At 40.5% G+C, this 20,702-nt stretch overlaps 2 protein-coding genes across 4 annotated transcripts in view; both read left to right on the top strand.

The window, feature by feature from the left end:
* The first annotated feature begins 1,514 nt into the window (after window positions 1–1,514).
* LOC311004495 (C-X-C chemokine receptor type 2-like) lies at window positions 1,515–4,104 on the top strand. The gene is made up of 2 exons (XM_083996571.1): window positions 1,515–1,757; window positions 2,526–4,104. Exons 1-2 carry the CDS (start codon window positions 1,745–1,747, stop codon window positions 3,602–3,604), a joined length of 1,092 nt encoding a protein of 363 aa, XP_083852697.1. The 5' UTR covers window positions 1,515–1,744; the 3' UTR covers window positions 3,605–4,104.
* A 3,313-nt stretch (window positions 4,105–7,417) lies between these two features.
* spegb (striated muscle enriched protein kinase b) overlaps window positions 7,418–20,702 on the top strand; it is a 36,036-nt gene continuing 22,751 nt past the window's right edge. For 2 of the 3 annotated variants that reach the window (XM_083996554.1, XM_083996553.1), the window contains exons 1-5: window positions 7,418–8,517; window positions 17,755–17,838; window positions 18,533–18,599; window positions 18,766–20,321; window positions 20,481–20,624. In XM_083996554.1, the coding sequence (XP_083852680.1) occupies window positions 8,100–8,517; window positions 17,755–17,838; window positions 18,533–18,599; window positions 18,766–20,321; window positions 20,481–20,624 (2,269 nt within the window). In that variant the 5' untranslated portion in view covers window positions 7,418–8,099. The remainder of the gene's footprint in view (window positions 8,518–17,754; window positions 17,839–18,532; window positions 18,600–18,765; window positions 20,322–20,480; window positions 20,625–20,702) is intronic. The other variant, XM_083996555.1, reaches the window with a different exon arrangement.

The raw sequence follows: 20,702 nt of genomic DNA, 5'->3' as shown, positions 1-20,702 counted from the left end.
GCCAACATCAACAGAAAGTTTCATGCTACAGCTCCATCTAGTGCCCATAAGAATAAACTGCATTTGTTGTTTTGGAAAGTGCTTAAAAATATGAGGTGGCACAACTTGTGTTTTGTTTATTACTTAACCTCTGTCTCTGTTAGGACAAAGAACCATGTTTTTTTATAACTGAAAGTCCTTGCTTTAGGTATTCCATTTTGAAGCAATGCATTGCGAACAACAAAAGCCTGTTTCTTCACGTCCTCTGTTGCACCAAGCACCTGAACTCTACGGCCTGTGTCTGTGTTTGTCTTGCCCCATTTCACATGTGACGCACTTGCACTTTCTTCTGCTTTAGCGTGTTTCAATTAACACGAAGGAACTTGTTCAGACCAAAACAGCGATTGCACTTGTCTGTAGGCACGTAAGGTGATCAAAGAGAAAGATTTTAAAATCATGTACAAGTAGCTGAAACAAAGACATCTCTCATACTGTTTCATCTCTGTTCAAAAGGTAGCTGTGGGAAATCAGAGGTTTAAGTAGGGCAACAGGAATATTTTCAATCTGAAGCCCCTAAAACTTAAGTCCTGATGTAATATTAACTCAAAATCATTCATTTCCCTCAGAATCCCATCTGAGTCATTCACAACACATCAATATGTCATTTCCACTGCCCCTGATGAGAAAATTACAGGACTTGTGACACTGACAGTGAAACACATGAGATGTGTGGCAGGAAATGTGAGGCGCTCGTGTTAAACACAGATGCATCTCATGAGCTGGGAACTTCCTCAGTAGCGCTGGTCAGGGAAAATGTCAAATCACTTATGGTCTTTTCACTTCATAGATGTAAGCTCTGCCTGTCCGTCTCATCAGCTTTGAAATATTTCTCTTGTGTTTTCCTTTACCATATGCATGAGCAAAAAAACCAAACCTGAAATAATCACACTTCAATAATGGATTATATTATGCACTCAGTCTCTTGAATATTGATTTTCATCCTATGCCAGTGTTTACTTTGAACTCAAAATGCTTACTTCATATGACCTGGTGGTTTCTCTTTCGATTTTGCCTGCGGTGTGACAGCAATCCCATGACACCGATGATTCAGAGAATGTGGCTGGGTTTATTTCTGGGGGAAGCACTGTGGTTCAGGAAAACCCAAACAGTGACTATTGAAAGTGGTCTGCATTAATGTGTAAACAAACATTGAACTTTAGTAGAAAATCATTAATAGGAGCTTAAAACAAGAAAATCAATTTAGGATTAAATATGAATAAACAGAAAAAAACAACAATCACTTAATATGTTGTGGTATTCACTATATGAATAAAATGGGACTGGAAATTAAATTAGTAAATAAATGGCATTAGTCAAGTATTGTGGAGTAGCCTCTTTCAAATACACTGTATATTGTAAAAGAAGTTCTATTCAACTTTTTTTCTTTTAAGAAATGAAAAGAACTTACCGGTAAACATAATGAAATATCTATATAATTTAATTTGAACAGTCTATACCATAACTACAGAAATATGACTCTGGGAACCTTAAACACAAATTCCAACTCCATTTGCTTTCATACATTGAAGCATTATGTGTTAATCATGTCTTCCTCTTTTAAACTCAAAATCAAATCTGTGTGTAAGAGGTAAACAGGAAAATGCCCCCGTGGTTACAGTGATGGGAGGGGTGGAGAGGAGCACAATGTATGTGTCTAGTTTCCTGGCCACACTGTCATATCTGAAGTGCCTCCAACGAAGCAGACATGGCAATGACTGGTGAGTACTGTCATCTCTACAATGATAACTTAGATAAGGTGATTTATTTAGTACACACTCTCACAGCACAGGCAGTTTGATGCCTCAACGGAATGTATGATAGGCAAAGAGATATTTGTGATCATTTTAACATTGTGTTTATTGACATTCTGCCTGAAATGCCATACAAGTAGTAGGCTATGAGTATTTTAAATCATGTTTTTTTTCTTCTGTGGTTAACAAGTATTAGTCGATACTGACGCTACTTTTTAAACAAATTTGTGTTTTTCTGAGTAATTTAGTTTTTGGTTTGTTTTTCGGGGTAGCCTAATTACTTGTGTTTTTCTGAGTAATTTTTTTTTTTTTTCGGGGTAGCCTAATTACTTTTTTTTTTTTTTTTTTTTATAAAACATGAACAGAAAAAAAAATGCAAATAAACAAAAAAATAAATTGCTCAGAAAAAGCAATGCAATACGCTTATGTACTTCACTGAGTGCACTAAATTAGTGCATATTGTAACAAGAATGAATCAGTATAGCAGCATTTTTGCTTCGGTTACATTGTGTAGAGTGACTGACTCTTGCTGAATTTGGTCAATACTGAAGCTGCTTTTGTAAAAGTTGACAGTTGACATTATCAGCATGCATAAATGCAACTAAACAGTTGCTGTAAGTTGAGGCCCAAAACGCTTTCTCACCAACAAAACACATGTCTCAAAAATAAGCTCTCTATTCATTAATTTGCTGTCTGTTAAAACTGTTTTCTAAAACTTTTCTTTTTTGTCCTCAGATCCAAACACATCCTCTTTCAACCTTGACGACTTTGGCTCTATATATGATGAACTCAACTTTACATATAACTACACAGAGTTCATCGTGGACCCTGAAACGCAGCCATGCAACCTCTTCTCCCCCCCAGATGCTGTGATGATTGTGGTCTGTGTGTTTTATGTTATCATCTTTGTGTTAGCAATTCCCGGAAATTTGGTGGTGGGACTGGTGATCGGCCTCAACAAGCAGACGCTGACCCCTTCTGACCTTTACCTCCTCCACCTGGCAGTTGCTGACCTCCTGCTGGCCTTTACGCTTCCATTCTGGGCCGTCTCTATTACAAGGGGCTGGGTGTTTGGAGATGCTATGTGCAAAATTGTTGCTATCCTCCAAGAGCTTAGCTTCTACTCCAGCATCCTCTTCCTGACTTGCATCAGTATGGACCGTTACATGGTGATTGTGCGAGCTATGGATGCCCGCAAGGGTAATCGCCAGATGCTCAGCTGGGGGGTTTGTGCTGGTGTCTGGATTGTTGGAACCTTACTGTCTCTACCGGGACTCTTCAATTCGGTTTCCCTTTCTCAAAACTCAAGTCACATAGTGTGTAGCGAACGATACGACCCCAGCAGTGCTGATGAGTGGCGTCTGGCCACCAGAATTCTTCGCCATGTTTTGGGTTTTGTTGTCCCTTTGGCCATCATGCTGCCCTGTTACGGAGTAACCATCCGGCGTCTCTTTCGCATCCGTGGGGGGTTTCAGCGGCAACGAGCCATGAGAGTGATTGTGGTGGTGGTGGTTGCCTTTCTGCTTTGCTGGACCCCGTACCACATTGCTGTAATGGCTGATTCATTCTTCAGGACCAAGCTCGTGCCCTACCAGTGCCCAGCTAGGGTTGCAGTGGATAAGGCTATGTTTGCCACGCAGAGCCTGGGCCTACTTCACAGCTGTGTCAACCCGGTGCTGTATGCCTTCGTGGGAGAGAAGTTCAGGAGGAGGCTGTTCCAGATAATGAGGAAGATAGGCTTCATGGAGAGAGCACCATCGTCAAGAGTCAGCAGGTCTTCGATGTCATCAGAAATTACATCCACTGTCATGTGAGGAAACCAAAAGGACACTTTAAACTACTCAGATAAAATGATCACATCATTGTATGTACTTCCTCAGGTTTTGAACAAGATGCTCATTTGGGTAATTATCTAGATGCTAGAACATTGTATGAAGTTTGTAAATATCTTTAAACTTTACTTTGTAAGTTATTTTACTTGGTTTTGTGTTTGTGACTATCCAACAATTGCTGCAAACCAGAGAAAATGTTGCATAGGTTAAGATGTAAACAATTTTTTGTGTGTGTGGTTAACCATCTCCTCAGTTTCCTAAGTCCTTTGAGGAAACATGTTTACATGTTTAACAAGTTTCAATTTCAAGAGTGACTAGGTTTCAACACAATAATTCTGTGTCACAACACAGGGGAAAAATTGTTGTTGATGAACAAACTGAGAACCAGCAGAAAGCACTGGCAAGCTGGCAATGCTCAGTGATCAAGATCATTCTGTGTGATTTCAATCTCCACACTCTGTCCTTTGAAATAGCATTTTAGGTTGAACTATTAAAGCAACTGCAGCAGAAACATAAAACTGTTTTGTATCATATAATTTGATGTACGTTTCTATAGTGATGCACTGAGGTTGTGATGATTTGATTTGTATTTGCTGTATATTCTAAACCATCATTAAAATTAAAATGACATGTGCATGTTCCCCCTCTCTGTGTTTATCAATAGCCTAACTAATACTGTACCTGGAACTAATCCAGAAACTGGTGTTTTCTGAAACTGCATTGTTTGGAAATAGAAGAAGTTGTTGCGACTGCAATAGCAATAATGCAACAACAACTGGAGGTTCCAAAAAACCCAAACTGAAAATGTGTTTCAAACTGAATGAGTTCTGAGAAGAGCAGCAGCATTGCTCGTAAAAATGAAAAAAGAAGTCATTGTCATTCCACCAAAGATTCAGGTTCAGTGAATTCCACAAACCTAACCACAGCCAACCAGTCCCAGCGTCCCAGTACCTATCTAATGTCAACTTTTATATTAACTGCAACCAGCACCGTATTTTTGGTATTTAGCCTACACTCAATTGTAAAACAGGATGTAGGCTAATAGGCTTATGAATGTCAGGGCTGTTGTGTTAAACTGTGCAGCTGTAGCCATACAGCTACTGTCACTTATTGTAAGAAGTTTCTTTTTTTCTTTTTTCTTTTTTTTACGGATGGAGAGTTCAATAAGTTAGTCCCGCCCACAGAACAATCTGATTGGTTAACGTCAGTCACCACTATTACCTCATCAATCAATGCTGAAAGTTGTCGTCGATGCAGATCGCACATCTAGCGCACCTGTGGTGATAAGGTGAGGTAAAATGTAGCCTAGTCAGTTAAAATGCACAGTAGGCCTAAACTATGTTACGTTTTCAAAAGTGTGGAGGGATAAACCATGTTTAAACAGGACATTAGGCGACATGCGTGCAGCTGAGCAGCACTGAAAGCTAGGCTACTGATAGCTTAATATGGGCTCAGCAGTTTATTAGGAACACCTAGCTAGTAGGCTACTTGACCTAACAACAGTCCAGCTCTCCTCCTCCATGGAACTTATGATGTTTAGTAGACTGTGGTGCTGTTCGGTGACTTTCTTTATATAAAAAATGTTTTTTAGTGTTACGTTGGTATAATTCCTAATATTATGTGTCATGGTTTGTCTCTGGTTTCCTATTTGTCCTGTCATTGTGAAATTCCCTCTGTCTTGTCTTCCTGTGCTCTTCTTTCTGTGATTACCTGATGCGTCTCACCTGTGTTGATTGCCGCCCCCACCTGTGTCTCATTTCTCCCTCATAGTGTTTTCCCGTTGTCCTTTGTTGCTTCGTCTCCCTCAGTTTTCCTGCTGCATTCTTTCCCTGTGTTTGTTCTTGGTGTTTGTAGGCCTACTCAGTGTTCCTGCATGTTCTTTGTGTTCTGGCCAGCACATTCTTTGGGTTTTTTTTTCGTCGTACGTAGGCCTACATAAACTTTTTGTGTCACTGCATTTGGGTCCAGTTTGTTGTAGATCTTGACAATTAGCCTATCTGTCTCCTAGATTTCTAATAATAATTTCTAATCATTAGAACCATCCCTGAAAGAAATGTATTGGTCGATAGGGTCCCCAGATATAGCGATGCCAAATGTTCAAAGTCTGCTATGTTAAAGGTATAGTTCACCAAAAAATGAAATTCAGTCATTATAATGACTCACCCTCATGCTGATGAATACTCTGGAGTAGTTCTTTATTCCTCAAAGTGCATCTGGAGACCCGGGAGGCCGGTTCGTAGTTCAACAAAATCCTTATATGAGAGTCAATAGCGCCCGACACAAAAAGGTCCATAAAACTACACAAAAACCTTGTAATATTCCTCCACACTGCTCGTCCGCTGCAATCCAAGGATATAGTCCAGAGTTTACTCGAAATAAAGTAATTTAGGACATACAGCCTAAACAGTCCTGTATTGAATTTGCCTGGGACGCACAGGTTCACACTCGTGACGTCGAAGCACAATACAGGACTGTTTAGGCTGTAAAAATGTCCTAAATGACGCCGTTTCAAGTAAACTCTGGACTATATCCCTTCAGGATACTTGGAGGAATATTACAAGGTTTTTGTGTAGTTTTATGGACCTTTTTGTGTCGGGCGCTATTGACTCTCATATAAGGATTTCGTTGGACTACGAACCGGCCTCCTGGGTCTCCAGATGCACTTTGAGGAATAAAAAACTACTCCAGAGTATTCATCAGCATGAGAGTGACTCATTAAAGGGATAGTTCACCCTATATGATATTTCAGAGTCCACCGTCCCTTCTCTGAGTTACAGGGGGTCTTGGCGTAGCAGTGCATTTCAATGCAACGGTTGCAAAGGGACACCAGAGCTCTTCGTAAAAAAACACACACAAAAAAACATCCAAATACCTCCATGATGCTCGTATGTAATGTCCGTCTTGTGCTGAAGCCCCAAATTGCGTAATTGTCCCGAAAAAAATTAAATAAGTCTATATTTTAAGCTTGTTTGTAGCGGAAGCTTCTCGAAGCTCCTCTTCCTGGTCCGTCCAAATCTCGCGTGATTCGCAGTAACCGCACTGACGCTGGCGCAAATCACGCGAGATTTGGACGGACCAGGAAGAGGAGCTTCGAGAAGCTTCCGCTACAAACAAGCTTAAAATATAGACTTATTTAATTTTTTTCGGGACAATTACGCAATTTGGGGCTTCAGCACAAGACGGACATTACATACGAGCATCATGGAGGTATTTGGATGTTTTTTTGTGTGTGTTTTTTTACAAAGAGCTCTGGTGTCCCTTTGCAACCGTTGCATTGAAATGCACTGCTACGCCAAGACCCCCTGTAACTCAGAGAAGGGACGGTGGACTCTGAAAATTCTTCCAGCCCTTAGTCAACATGAGGGTGAGTAGATAATGAGCGAAATATCATTCTAGGGTGAACTATCCCTTTAATGACTGAATTTCATTTTTTGGTGAACTGTTCCTTTAACTTCCTATATATTGTCTATCTTACTGTTGTGTGCTTATAACAATTGTACTAACATTTTCTTTTTCCTGACATTTGACCACTCCAGCACAATTGGGAGGCCAACTCCGTTCTCTACATTTGACCTACAAATTAAATATCTGCCCCATACCGACCACCCCCTCCTCTGTGCCAAGTCTTGCACCATCTCACATGTTCTACTGACCCCAGGTTGGCTAAAAATGACAAGGGGGCGGGAGCTTACCAGTGAGTGGGCAGCCGGATCACCATGCAGCTGTCATTGTAGGGCTTGCTCGTCTGTGACTGTCATTTCCCCCTTCGGACTGACTGGCAGAGGTAGGGGGGGAGATCATGAGTGGGGTGGCTTAGCTCATGGGACAAGGAGGGGGGGGACACTGCAGCTTGTTGGACAGGACTTTGTTGCTTGCATTCAACCGGGAGCCAAGCAAGAACAAACCAGAAGACCACTGGGAATAAAGGGAAATTCACGGAAGACTTGCACACTCTTTGCTCTGCAGAGAAGTTCCGTAGTAGCCCACTGGGAGATGGTTACAACGGGCTGAGAAGTCGGAGAACATCAGGAAAAGGAGTTGGAAAAAGCTGGGCCGTCGCTTTCAAGAGACAAGTCAAGGGAGCTGTTAATGCAACATGATCTAGTGGGTCTTGCCCTAAAAATACCTCTGGGCAGGAGAGGCAGCTATCTCTATCTGTTGAATTACCTGGTAATCAACAATGTCTTTTTCCTCTTTGGACAACTGAAGTCAGTAAACACGAATTTGAGAAGAATCTATCCATGGCAGATAAGCGTGTGTATATTTGAATCTTCTTATCCTGGCAAATGAAATGTAGTATGCTTATAATTAGAAATGTGAGAACTTCACTATAGACATCTCATATAGACCCTAATGACCTGACTGAGTTTTGGTTTAGAATATTACATGAGGGCCCAGTCAGTAGTGTAGGTAGTTATACAATTTACTTGCGCAGTTACACAGGACATTTGGAGGATTTACCCAAATCTGCGCAACCATGAGAAAAGCTGAGGTGCAGATGACCCTGAAAAAAGGGGCAGATGAAGCAGGGGCACCCCCGAGCCCCATCATCCCCCCCAAACGGTCCAAAGCTAACCCGGAACAGGGTGTCTCAGAATCTCGAGGACCTGGTCATCCTGCCCAAACTCCACCTGTTTTTATCCGCAAAATGAGGAACGCTGCTGTGGGGACGGGCTGCGACATCCGTCTCAAGGTGACTGTGGCCGGGGACCCCCAGCCATCCCTGTACTGGTACCACAATGAAGACCTCATGAACATGGAGAACCAAGAGTATGGGGGGCTCTGGATTAGGGATTGCAAACCTAGTGATGCTGGCCTCTACACCTGCATCGCCAATAATCACCTGGGAGAGGCTCGGAGCAGCGCGGTACTCGCTGTCTTGGATCTGGGTGAAGGTAAAGACACATTAGGACTAAAAGATTTAGCTCCTTTTATTCCGTTTTCCATTGATGGATTAATAGCATTCCACATGCGATCAAGAGAAACAAGTGTAAAGGACTAATTGAACATATTTAACGTTACATTTCAGGTATTCAGTGACCAAACCCATTTTTGACAGTAGCCATTAAGTGATAGGAAGACGTACAAAACCTACAGCTTCTTTTATTCTCTGATAATTCTATTACTCTAAAGTTGCATGTGATTTGTCAAGATCACTGCCAGGATAACTGTAATCATTAGGTTGTAACTGGAAAGTATTTTGATATGACGTCTTGAAAATTACCCAGCATGCCATTAGTCATCCAGATGACCCAGCCTTTAGTGCCTAGAAGGACTAGAACCCATGACATAGGACTTGTCCAACTTCCTGTTCCTGGTCCTGCTATGCTGCCATGATAATGTCTCAGTTAGGAGATGAGTAGCCTACTCTTTTTTGTAGGTACTGTTGGATATTAAAATCCTCACGGTCATGTTTCATTGTTCATATAGGGTGAAATTTGACTGTCATTTTGGTCCTCAAGTATTCAAAAAAAACATGGCTACAAGTTGTGCTTGATAAAATTAAATATTTTAATTTTACTCATGATCATGCTATTTGTAGAGATACAGTAGAGAAATAGGTGAAGTACACTTGGCCTTAAATACATCGGATATAAATATTCCAGTCTATATTTTTGCATATAGTCCACAAATACAGTGGGTTTAGATAAAGTGGTCTAGCTCAAAGATTCAAATTGTTTATCCACATTTCCCCATACTGTAGATATTGCTTTTGTATACAGGTATATTATAATTTCCCATTACAGGATGTTATTTCTGCAGCGCATTCAGTCTGGATGTCTGTTATTATCTAAATGTTTTTTGTGCTAAGGAATTTCATTTTTTACTTATGAGGTGTGTAAGGTAGTTGTTGGAGGTTAGCATCTGGAGAGAAAGTTAATGACATTTCCACCATGCATGAAGAGCCATTGAAAATGAATCATTCTTGACAGTCTCAGCCAAATCAAGCCTCTGAGAGTGTATTTAAATCAGATTCCTCAGTGTCTAGCCAAGGATGCTCCAAGGGCCAGTGCTGCTATTCCCTGTTAAAAGAGCTTTTTATGCCTCATGTGAACTCCTCGCTGATTTAAATTCAGCTCACCTGATTGCTTTGACCACCGCAGCTGCTTTGAAAAATGGCATTACCGGCTTTACAAACATGCCCTTCATATATCAGCTCAGGCACTTTGTCATTGTTCTGCAGTGCTCAGCCGTCAGTGTGTGTGTGTGTAGTGGAAACTCATTCTCCAATTTAGATCTGTCTTTTCCTGCTGAGAGAGTTTATGTGGCACGCATTTGCATGCACAAAGATGTCAAGACTCATCACTGCAAAACACAGTTCAATCAGTCGAACAAAAGCAAAGTTCAGCCGAATGATTGCTGACTCTCCGATCCTTTCTAAAGAAGGACTTGGCGTTTACATAATAACGTCTACTGATTTAAGCTGTGACAAGATGCTCTGTGCAAAGCAGGGACAAAAATTGCGCACTAAAGAAGTGGTGTCTGCTGAAAGGACAATGTGATGACGCAGATTCATTTTAGTGTGGGAAGCAAGAAACCACAGTGAATAACACACGCGCATACACTCTCGCACACACACATATAAATATACATGGGTAGACATTGAGGAATCTGATTTTAAATATACTCAGAGGCTTATATGCATACACACTCTCACACACAGATATTTATATATTATGTGTTGCTTTTAGCGATCACTCTGTCAACACTTCAATAATGTATTGCTGCATCCCATTAGGGGAGCCACTTAATTTGGAAATAGAGTACAATACAGAAGTTGTCTTTCACCACATCCTTGACATACAATATGTTCACAGTCATTTCACCAGCACAAAGAGTCTAGACATTTACAATAAGAAAAGGTGATTTCATGTAAGCAGACACAGTCACGTAGCTCTCGAAGCTCTGTTTCATGTAGCTAGTCAATCAGTCTGTCTGACTTTCAGCAGAACAAGACCATTACAAGCTTTTATAGTGAGTGAGGATTATGCCAGCCCTGTAATATTGGACATATTGTGTTGGTATATTGGTTTAATCAAAATTGTGTCAGAATTGTGATTTTTGCCACATAAGTAATGTAGATACTAAGAGTCAGCAACAGTGGTAGCCCCTAAGTGGTAGTTACAACCCCCCAACACTCAAATCTTCAAACAGGGTTTTGAAAATGAGGAGTTTTCCTTTGGTGCTCCATTTTAACCTTCAGTTTGATTCAGCTCTCTGCTTCTGTGCCATGTGCATAGTCTCCAGCTGTCCCATCACTCAATGATACTGCTTAAACCCTTTCTCTCTCTCTCTATCTCTCTCTCTCTCCCTCTTTGAAAATGTCTCTCTGTCCCGCCCCCCTCGTCCACCAACTCTCCCTAGTTATTTATACAGTGGAATGTGCCAGGCCTTAGATTTTTGTGATGTTAGCAGGCTAGCGTCTCTCCTGTTACACAGGAAGACATCACTGCTAATTTTAGCCTGGCGCTGTATGACTGTTTTATTCCCTCTACTGATCAGGGAATGGGCCAATTTCCTATCACCTACGTCTACTTAATAATACAGCATGAAGATTTCTGCCACGTCTTCTGTGATCCTCTCTGGTTCTCTGTGATCTTTGGAGTTCTGCATTGGACTGTGCAGTTAGTTCTACCTCTATAGATATTTTGTCTTGGTGTCCATTTTCTCACCTGTTGAAGTAACTTAACTTTAAAGGGCCTATTTATCACTTCGTCAATTATTCTTTTCTCTTTTTTTTTGACAAATTGATGGCTACATAGAGAAATAGATGGGAAGTAATAGAAATTATAAATTGAATGGGATGAAACTTAAAATTTAAAACTTGGATTGCCACATGGGGGCAAAAAAAAAATTCCATATACTTCACTATATTATCCAGGGAGTAGATAACCATATATTGCAAGGCACTATGGTAATCCAACAGCGGGGTAACACAGAGATAATATAGCGGATTTGTCAGAGCTGTTTCTCTGAAAAAGGCAGCTTACTGGAATTGAAAACAACACAGATGAGAGCAGTGAAAGCCAGAGGAAACTGTGAAATCACAGCCAAAAAAACAAAGCAAATAGCTAAGCAGAGAAGAGTGGGGACTCTGTGGAATTGTCACTCCAAGTGACAACTTGATCATTGCATATAATCATTGAACCAGTTGTTATACAAAAATATTGATTAGTATCTTAGAGTATGACCATGTGGGGGCGGCAGAAACAAGCTGTAAACTAAAGATATGAGTTAATATTTGACTTTTACTTATCTAGCCAATAAAGAGCCATCATTTTAAGGTGGAAACAGTGAGCTACTGGGTTAAATTCAAAATAATAGTCTAAAAGGGGCTGAAAAGCTGCATTGTAGCACCGAGTTGGGTGATTCTCTTGATGACTAATCACATCTGAGTCAGTGATAGTGATTTCACATACAGAGCTGCATTGCCTGTTTTAAGTATCAAGAGAGACCTGTTATTGAGAAGCCCAGATCTCACCACTGAGCGTGACCGTGGCTTCTCTCCAGTGTGTTGGACAGTGTTGTCTTCCTCTTGAACTATGAACGTGACTGAACAGGTGGAGCTGCAGTTGCACTGTGGAAATCCCCTACCTCACCATGTTGCTTTAATAAGAAGCTCAGCTTTTATTTTTTCATAAACAAGAAAGCATGAGGGCTAAATAAAGTGTTTATTAGAGCTGTTAAATGACTTGGAGTGATAGTTTTAGAGGGCATGAGAGGTGTAGATGTTAGCATTCAGTCATGTTGCTTACATTAACACTCACAGTATTAACTGTTTTACTATCTACTTTATATCTAATGTTAAAGCAGATATCAGTGGAATGTTTTTGTTAATATAAGTCCTAAATAGTCCTATTTTCCGTCAGCAATCACTTACATGAAGTATTTCAGCCTAAACACGAGTCTCTCCGTCACTCTGCTCTGCTGTAACCCGAGGAGAAAATTTTCCTTGTGGGATACAAGTGTTATCCAATGAGGAGAGAGAACGGCATGAAGGGCTGTGTGTGCAGCCAAGGGATGCGCGTGAATGTGGTGACGTAGCACGAGGACCAATTGATGCCTGACAAGGGCGGGGGCTGCTAACTCATGGTGCGTTCAAAGAAACTCGTACTTTGTGTTTTTCCTTCCTGTGAAGTCATACCAGTTCGATCTGGTACGAGTTCACGGGTCGGAAGTTACGAGTGGCCGTTATAGGGAACTTTCACAGACAACAGGATGGTAAAAACACGAGCTACGGGTTACCTGGAACGCTACCAAGTCGTAGTTGTGACTTGAAGCTGTAACTTACGGTTTCAAAAGCCTGCCTTGAACGCAGCATTAGCCGAAACGGCCGTGAAGCTGATATCTGCTTTAAAAGCTAACTGCAGAGAAGCAAAGTCAGCTGTAAGTCCCTTGAATTATATTTTATTCTATGAATATTTTATTTTACATAATGCCATTCAGATATTAGGCAAATCAAAGTGCTTTAAAGATGAAGTTTTTTTTTTTCTAAATAAGATGAAACTGAAATGTTTTTTTGTTTTGTTTTTTTTGAAATAATGAAAACAATAACATTTGAATTTACATAAAAACATTAAAATAAGATGTTAAAATTGTATTAAAAAAAAAAAAGAAACTCTAGACGCCAGTGGTGGAAAATTATGATTTTTCAAAGATAGACTTTTGTCTTTTTACGTGCAGGGATTACAACAGAATGCATTACCAAGCAACGTGATGGTTGCAGTACATTTCAAAGATAGTAGCTAATTAATTGTTTTGCCTTGTATAAAAAGTGAAAGTCTTATTTCTTGGCCATTAGGCATCCCACATCAAACTGATAAACACATAATGCTAGCACATTAGCATCCTTTGAAGTTGTTACAGCGCTTCAGAGGAAATTTGCCCGGCAGTAAAATTAAAATCAATGAGCTGAACAAGGCTGCTGATTTTTAGGGAAAGAACAGAAGAAGTGTTAACACATCATCGAAGCTGCCATGATTAGCAGTGTAGTATCAATGAGTCATTTTGATAATGGATATAGGACTATAACCACCAAACCAGAAGAAGAAAAGCATAATGTAGGCTACTGGCAGCCTCTGCATTTGTTGTCGGTGTGTTGGTGATAGTATGCTGAGAAACATCACGTCAGTCTTTTACACATACAATTCCAGTGCTTAGCCTGTGACAAAGCATTCTGTGGAAAACACAAAAACATCACGTTAGCTCGTCACAAGACTAAGAAGCATGACAGACTTCCTCTCAGATCAAATGAATGTTAGATTCATGTATGAAAAAAAAAACAGAAGGAGCTTACATGAAGGGTGGCAACCAAGGAAACAAAAAGTCACTCTGAGGTTATACAATCACTGGATTATATACAGTAATTGGGCCTTTTTGTATCTGCAATTATGAAAGTGTTGATTATTTATTGTACTTTATGGAACAGTTAGGGAAGTATAACATTTATTGCAGATGTGCATTTTCTTGCATCTGTGAGCAAACTCAATATTCTCTCCTGAGCACATGGGGATGCTGCCTGTATTAAGTGTCGCCATTTCCTAGTGCTCATTAATACTTGGAGGTGTAAAGAGAAACCCCTCTTCATCTCTCTCAGGCACAGGAAGTCTTAGATATTGAGTCATTCAAATTGCATAATGTTTAACATCCTCTTATATTTGCACGATACTTGAGAATTATTACACAAAATACACAATAAGAGAAAGTGAAATTGGCGTGTACTGTACAATAACACTGTGCTGTTTTTATATTTCATGAATGTAACAGAGCGATTCAGTGTCTTCCATCCCTTGGGCAGAGGATGGCTGTGTAGTCGGTGTAAGCAGCCAGTAACACATTTTGCTTCGAGAGCTAACAGTGTTCCAGCAATGCAGAGGAGTGAGGAGGTCCCTCTAGCTGTTGCAGCGATTCTCCCCCGTTCTCTGCCGGCAACACGGCATCGGCTCCTCACATCAGTAGAAGAATATAGACACAGACACATGGGGAGGAAGGGAAAAATGAAAAATGTCAACCAATGCCGTAGAACACTGATCTCAAGAGGGCTGGATCACTCCCACTGTTTTTTTCTGCCTATCGGTGTGTGCACTGCATGTGGGGTGGAACGCAGCGCAGCGGGGGAAGATGCTTATGCTGTCGCTGGCTATTGTGTGGACGGGGGGGCTCCCTCAGAGTGGATGATATGCATTCAACAGACATTTCCACCTGCGGATGGAGGTCTTTGCTTTGTGCTTTTCAGAGACGGATTTTCTCAGAGGAACTGCTGAGACTCTGAGGGGCAACTTATTATATAATGGACCAAAGTGCCTTCTGTCCGTTTTCTTTTCTCTGCATTTGATTAAGAAGCTTTTATTAGCAGACTTAAGGTATAGAACAAGTTGAATCTTTTACATCCTAGTCAGATGATACTGGCTGTTGTCTTTATAGGGCATTTTCTGATTTAGGCTCGTAGTAATGACTCGGAACCCCCAGTGTATCATGGGGAATACCCTGCTGCCGAATGACAAAAGCCAAGACAAAAGCTATTTGTCGAGGATATACCAACAGTGGCCATGAAAAATATCCAGACCAAAGAAAAAATCAGGCAAGTGCAATTCTGATGTGTTTGTGACAGTTATAAATCTTACATTCTCATTGTTATGTGGAGCTTAGATTGTGAGATTTTACATGTTGACAGGAAGGAGATGAAGCTGCTCTGTGCAACCTCGATTTGACGGCGTTGTTATGGATTGTAGTTGCTGTGGCCAATGGAAACTAGAATTATCACGAGGCTGGAGGCACTGCCACCCCGCGGCTTTGAACTAACTTCAAAGAAGACTTTCAGAGTTGAACTAAAATGCTGAAACACAGTTGTTTCTCAGACTAATGTTGTACATGCAATGGGGAGAAATGTTTTGCCTAGAGTGATTTGCTCCTTTAGTGTCACATAACACATTGTGTGAAGTCATTTATGATAAACCCGGAATACTCTCCAACCTTTATGTTAGTGTGGATCCTGAATTAGCAGGATTGAACAGATCAAAAGACGGTTCTTGTCCCCTTCTCAAAAAATATGACAACAACAAAGAGACATTCAAAGTGAAGCTGTAACTTGTGGTTTGTGGTTTAGAATATCTGCTAAGTGACAAGTTTATGAGCCACACTTTCCTGGGAATACAGTGGTATATGCAGCAGTACTTATCACCTACAATGTAACTCCATCACAGCCATGACAAGCCAAATTAAGAAAGGTGTGTGATGTCTTATTTGTCGGACTGTGGGTACTTCCAGATCTTCTTCCATCTAATGCACAAATGCAAGGCATGAACATCATTACAGTAAATATACTGCTAGTTCTTAATAGACCATTTATTCACCTAGGCCACTCTTTAAAAAATGTTGTTGTACACTTGGTGTTTTTATTAGAATGCAATGAAACATAATGGCTGTGCATGTTCTTCCAGATTGATCATTTGAGAAGTCATCTTTTTAATAGCTTGGATCATTCATTGCTCACATCTAAGTTTAGAACTGTAGTTAGTAGTAATCTATTCTCTCTAGTATCTTTTCCCTTGCTGTTTCCTGGCACGGTCTGTTTTTCTCAGTGCCTTATTGCTGTCGGCAGCAATGTGTGTAGCATCAACTACGCAGTCATGCAGGTGCACACAGAAACAAAATGGACACATGCTCATAAAAATAGTTTAATTGCTATAGTCAAGTGGTAAAAAAAAATCCCCTCATGGTGCCTTTTGATTAATTGTTCTTATGTAAATGCTGCATTACTGAATTTGGCGGTGACCAGACTGTCAAGGGTAATGCAACCACTGTGCATAACTGACTTTCTGTCTTGCAAGACCTTGACCAGCATAGCAAAAAAAAAAGAGGTGGTTCTTTAAAATGTATTTATTCTCTTATTCAGTCAAGGTAGATCAAAGACAGACAAAGGTGTACTGTCCTTAAAGGGGCTCTGGTTACCTGTATTGCCCGCCTATCACATGACTATTTGCAAGATCAGTTACGTTAATAGACTCAGAGATTTAGACTTAATTTGCTAACATTTAGAAATGCAATATTCCACTGCAAACATAGAATAGTTTTATTTTGAAATCTGCAGTGGAGTTATATGCTGTAAATATTGCATCATTGTGCAATGCAACTTGTTATTGATGTAGAAGTGTGGAACATCATGAGTTTGACACGTATACTACGCAACATATAAACCATTTACAATAACACATTAGTAGGGTGGAGCTTGTTCTACTGTGTAACATGTGTTTGTTATAACACTGAATTAATACCAGCATTTCTACATTTTGATGTCATCCTATTGTGTGATTTTACTGCAAGGAACAACAGATAGCCTCTGTAATTCCACCTACTGTGATGCAAACACCTCATAAGAGCTGCTGGGATGCCAATGACTCAATAGTGCTTTCTATTTTGAGTTCTGCCAATGACTGAATTTTACTCAGTCTGAGAAAAACAAACATATCATTCAGATGGTACAGCTGGAGCAAATTTGATGTTTAAAAATGCAGAAAGTTGATTTACGCCAGAAAATTATGAAGCTTCTGTGTTGTGTATTGCCTCTTAACCAGCAGGTTATAAAAGATAATTGTGAATTATATGTTTAGCAACAATTCAGCTGCTGAAAATTCAATATATTAGCTTTGCCATGGTAATGACTCACTGAGGATGACAACTTTTTACGTCAAATACAATAAAATAGAGGCAGTAAAGGAATAAGTTTGCAGTTCAGGTAGAGTTCTTGAAATTAAAAAATGTTATTTCAGACAAGCAAAATGTTGTGGTTTTTTTTACCACCTGGTCACAATTGACACACCACCAGCTGTGATGCTTGACAAAGGTGGTAGAGCTGTAACTCAGAACTTTTAGTTTCCCTCTATATGGATAACTATATATCTATAATGGTTCCTATAGTGTGGATCTGCCTCTATGGAAACACTATGAATTGTTGCTCATTCACTTTTCACTTTTGTTGCATTTTCCCCATCCTATTTAACTTGTTATCGTTATTTCTACCAGACGACAACAGTGTTTTTCAAACACTTGTCAGATAAAAATGTTGATTTACTCATTGAAACTGAAAACTGAAATTGAAGACTTTTTTTGAAATAAATATATATTTTTTACAGATTCCGAAACAACAGAGGATGAAGGTGACCAATTCGAGACCAAAGAAGATAGTGGGGATGTTGAGGACCAGGCTGTGCCTAGAGGTATCCTCCTTGTTTTCATTTGAAGTTTCACCTATAGATAATTGTGGGTTTATTTAAGAGGGGATGTATTATTTCTGATTTGCTTATTCACTAATTTCACTGCAACAGCATTACAAAATGTAAGACACTAATGAAAATTCTGAAATTTGCTCAGTAACTGTTAAAGCATACATTCATTTTTAGCCATTAAGGGGTAAAGGAATGAGCTGAAAACAAAATAATGATAATGTTATTATTTAAGAATCAATGAATCAAAACAAGCATTTATTTGGATTTGTTTTTGTGTCTACATGATGAATACAAGCTTATCTGGCTGGTCAGCTGCTAATTGCTACACTGTGTTCGGCAACTAGTTGCTAGATTTGTCTGTCTGTTTGGTACTGGGTGTAAGTAGTGTGCAGTTGGTTAAACTGAGCTTTTTGATGAAAACAGCTGCCTGCTTTGGCTACACACAGTAATAATGAGAGCACAGGTTGCAGGCAGGAAAACCAAAACAACAGGCTTAGGGATGTTAAAATATTCTTTAGAGCAGGTGCGAACTACAAATTTGGATAGTCATTCCCTGTGGGTTCATCGCTACAAGACACAATTACAGATTTGATCCATTGTTTATATTAAAATATTGATTTGCCCTGAAAATACCTGACTACTTACATGTACAATTTGTCATGTCTCCACTTTACTTGAGATGCAGTGATGGACAAATGTGCAGAAGATGATAATAGAACACATGGACATGAGGATCACTCAAACGCATCCAGGCAAGAAAGAAACATGCAGAAACATGCATTATTTTTCAAAAAAAAAAAAACTTCAGTGTGCACATTGTATTATTGGACTAAAATTCTCTATTTTAACACGATACCCAGCAAAATTAGTAACTACCTACTGACTCCAACAGATTTTGCTTCAAATCCTCTATTTCAGGAGTCAGTCAGAGGACTTTTCAAGAGAATCTCCGCCACAAGTCCTCCCACCCCCATCCCCAAGACTCGTCAAACGCCCCTCCACCTCTCCGATGCCAAGCCGCTCTGGGTCGACAACACCTCTCAGTTTGCGAAAGAAAATTGTTGTGCCAACTGAATACCAAGACACAGTGCCTGGGGAGTTTGAAGAAAAAGTTAAGCAACCAAGATCTGTCTCCCAAAGTAACACCCAGGATTCCCGCCCACAGACTCCAGTGAGTGAGTACTCCCGCAAAGAATTTACCCCTCGACCATCCCCAAAGCTTACCAGGGCAAGCTCAAAGGTTTTTGAGAAGGTCCGTGGCCTAGAGGAGCGAAGAAGAAGCCTTGAACTTCCAGAAGGTTCCATCTCGGGAAGATCCTGGGCAGGGTTCAACCGTGCTGGATCTGTTGATTCAGATGATGGAGGAAGCCGGTTGGGCATCTCGAGAGAGAGTTCAAGGGAAGATCTTAGGGAGGCTCTGAAAGAGGATGCTGCTGAGCGGAGATCTATGTTTAAACAGAGGGCTGCTTCACTGGAGGAGAAACCACGCTACTCCCAAAAAGTCCAGGACATTGAGAACAAGTTCACAGAGGAGCTCCAGCGCATTAAAAAGCTTGTTGGAAAACCTCATATGAAGAAATCGTTTTCAACTGAACAGCTCACCCTCAAGGGCAAGCAGAGGCAGCCTTTCAGAAAAATTGAACCTATTCCTCTCCAAGTCCTTCAAAAGCTTCAAGAAAGAGAACGTACCCAGTGGGCAAAGGAACCGACAGAAAAGGATTCAAGTCAGCAACCAATGCAGCAACAACAGCAAACACAGCCAGAGCAGCATAAATCCCAACCCCAAAAGACAGCAAGCTCTGGTACAACAACCGTAACAGTCAGTAGATTTGGGGAAGTTGCAGGGCCCCCAGAGTCAATGCAGTTATCTGACCTACCTGGACAACGATCAGTGAGAGAATTAAGTAGAGTCAGTCCTGTAACAGAAATCATTCAGAGATCATCATCACCAGCATTGTATCACCAACAAAGGGAAGAATCACCAAGCAGAAATGTTGCTGAGATGACGTTACGCAAAGTTGAACGAAGGCCACCTAGTCCACTGGTACAAAGAGTATCTCGAATTCAAGAATCGCCGCACATCAAAGAATCACTTGTGCAAACATCACAAAAGGATGAAACCTCGGGGAGAAAGACACCAATAGAAGTAGCATTAAGAAAAATTGAAAACAGACCTGAAAGTCCACTGGTCCAAAAAAGGGCCATCATTGTGCAAGATCTCCCTCAGCAAGTTCCTCAAAAACCACCAAGATTGTCACCAGTCACTCCAGTGGAGGAGAAAATGGAAGTCGAAGTCTCCAAACCAAACACCAAGATAAAAGTACCTACCATCATTGTTGAAGAAGAAAAGATGGAAGTAGATGTTCCTCAGAAGACATGTGAGCCTCAGCAGATTAAGACTAGTGCCAAAGAGGGACAACAGCAGAAGACCAAAGGAAAAAACCGTCGCCCTCGACCCATGTCTCCAGAGTTAGGTTAGATATATTGTGTTTCTCTCATTAAGCTTGCTATTGTAGTGTGAAGCTCCAGTCTGCTTGTTTTTCATGTTTAATCAATCAATTACTCATTCCTTACTTAGGGGGGTTGTACTGGAAACAAATGGCTTCAGGCTTGTCTTTTGTCAAACTGTGCAGATTCTTCAGATGATTCCTATGTGTCTGCTGGAGAAGACCCAATGGAGGCCCCTGTATTTGAGTTTCCCCTCCAGGACAGCGTGGCATCTGCTGGTGCAGATGTGCTACTAAAGTGCATCATCGCTGGAACCCCCATTCCTGAAGGTAACATATTGCACATTTTCTTTTTAGCCACCTCTTATGTCATCATGCAAGTGGATTTACTTTTCCTCTACTTTTTCT

Source organism: Trachurus trachurus (assembly GCF_905171665.1).
Source record: "Trachurus trachurus genome assembly, chromosome: 21".
NCBI lineage: Eukaryota > Metazoa > Chordata > Actinopteri > Carangiformes > Carangidae > Trachurus > Trachurus trachurus.
The sequence above is the reverse complement of the archived record's forward strand: the minus strand, read 5'-3'. Positions and strand labels throughout refer to the sequence as shown.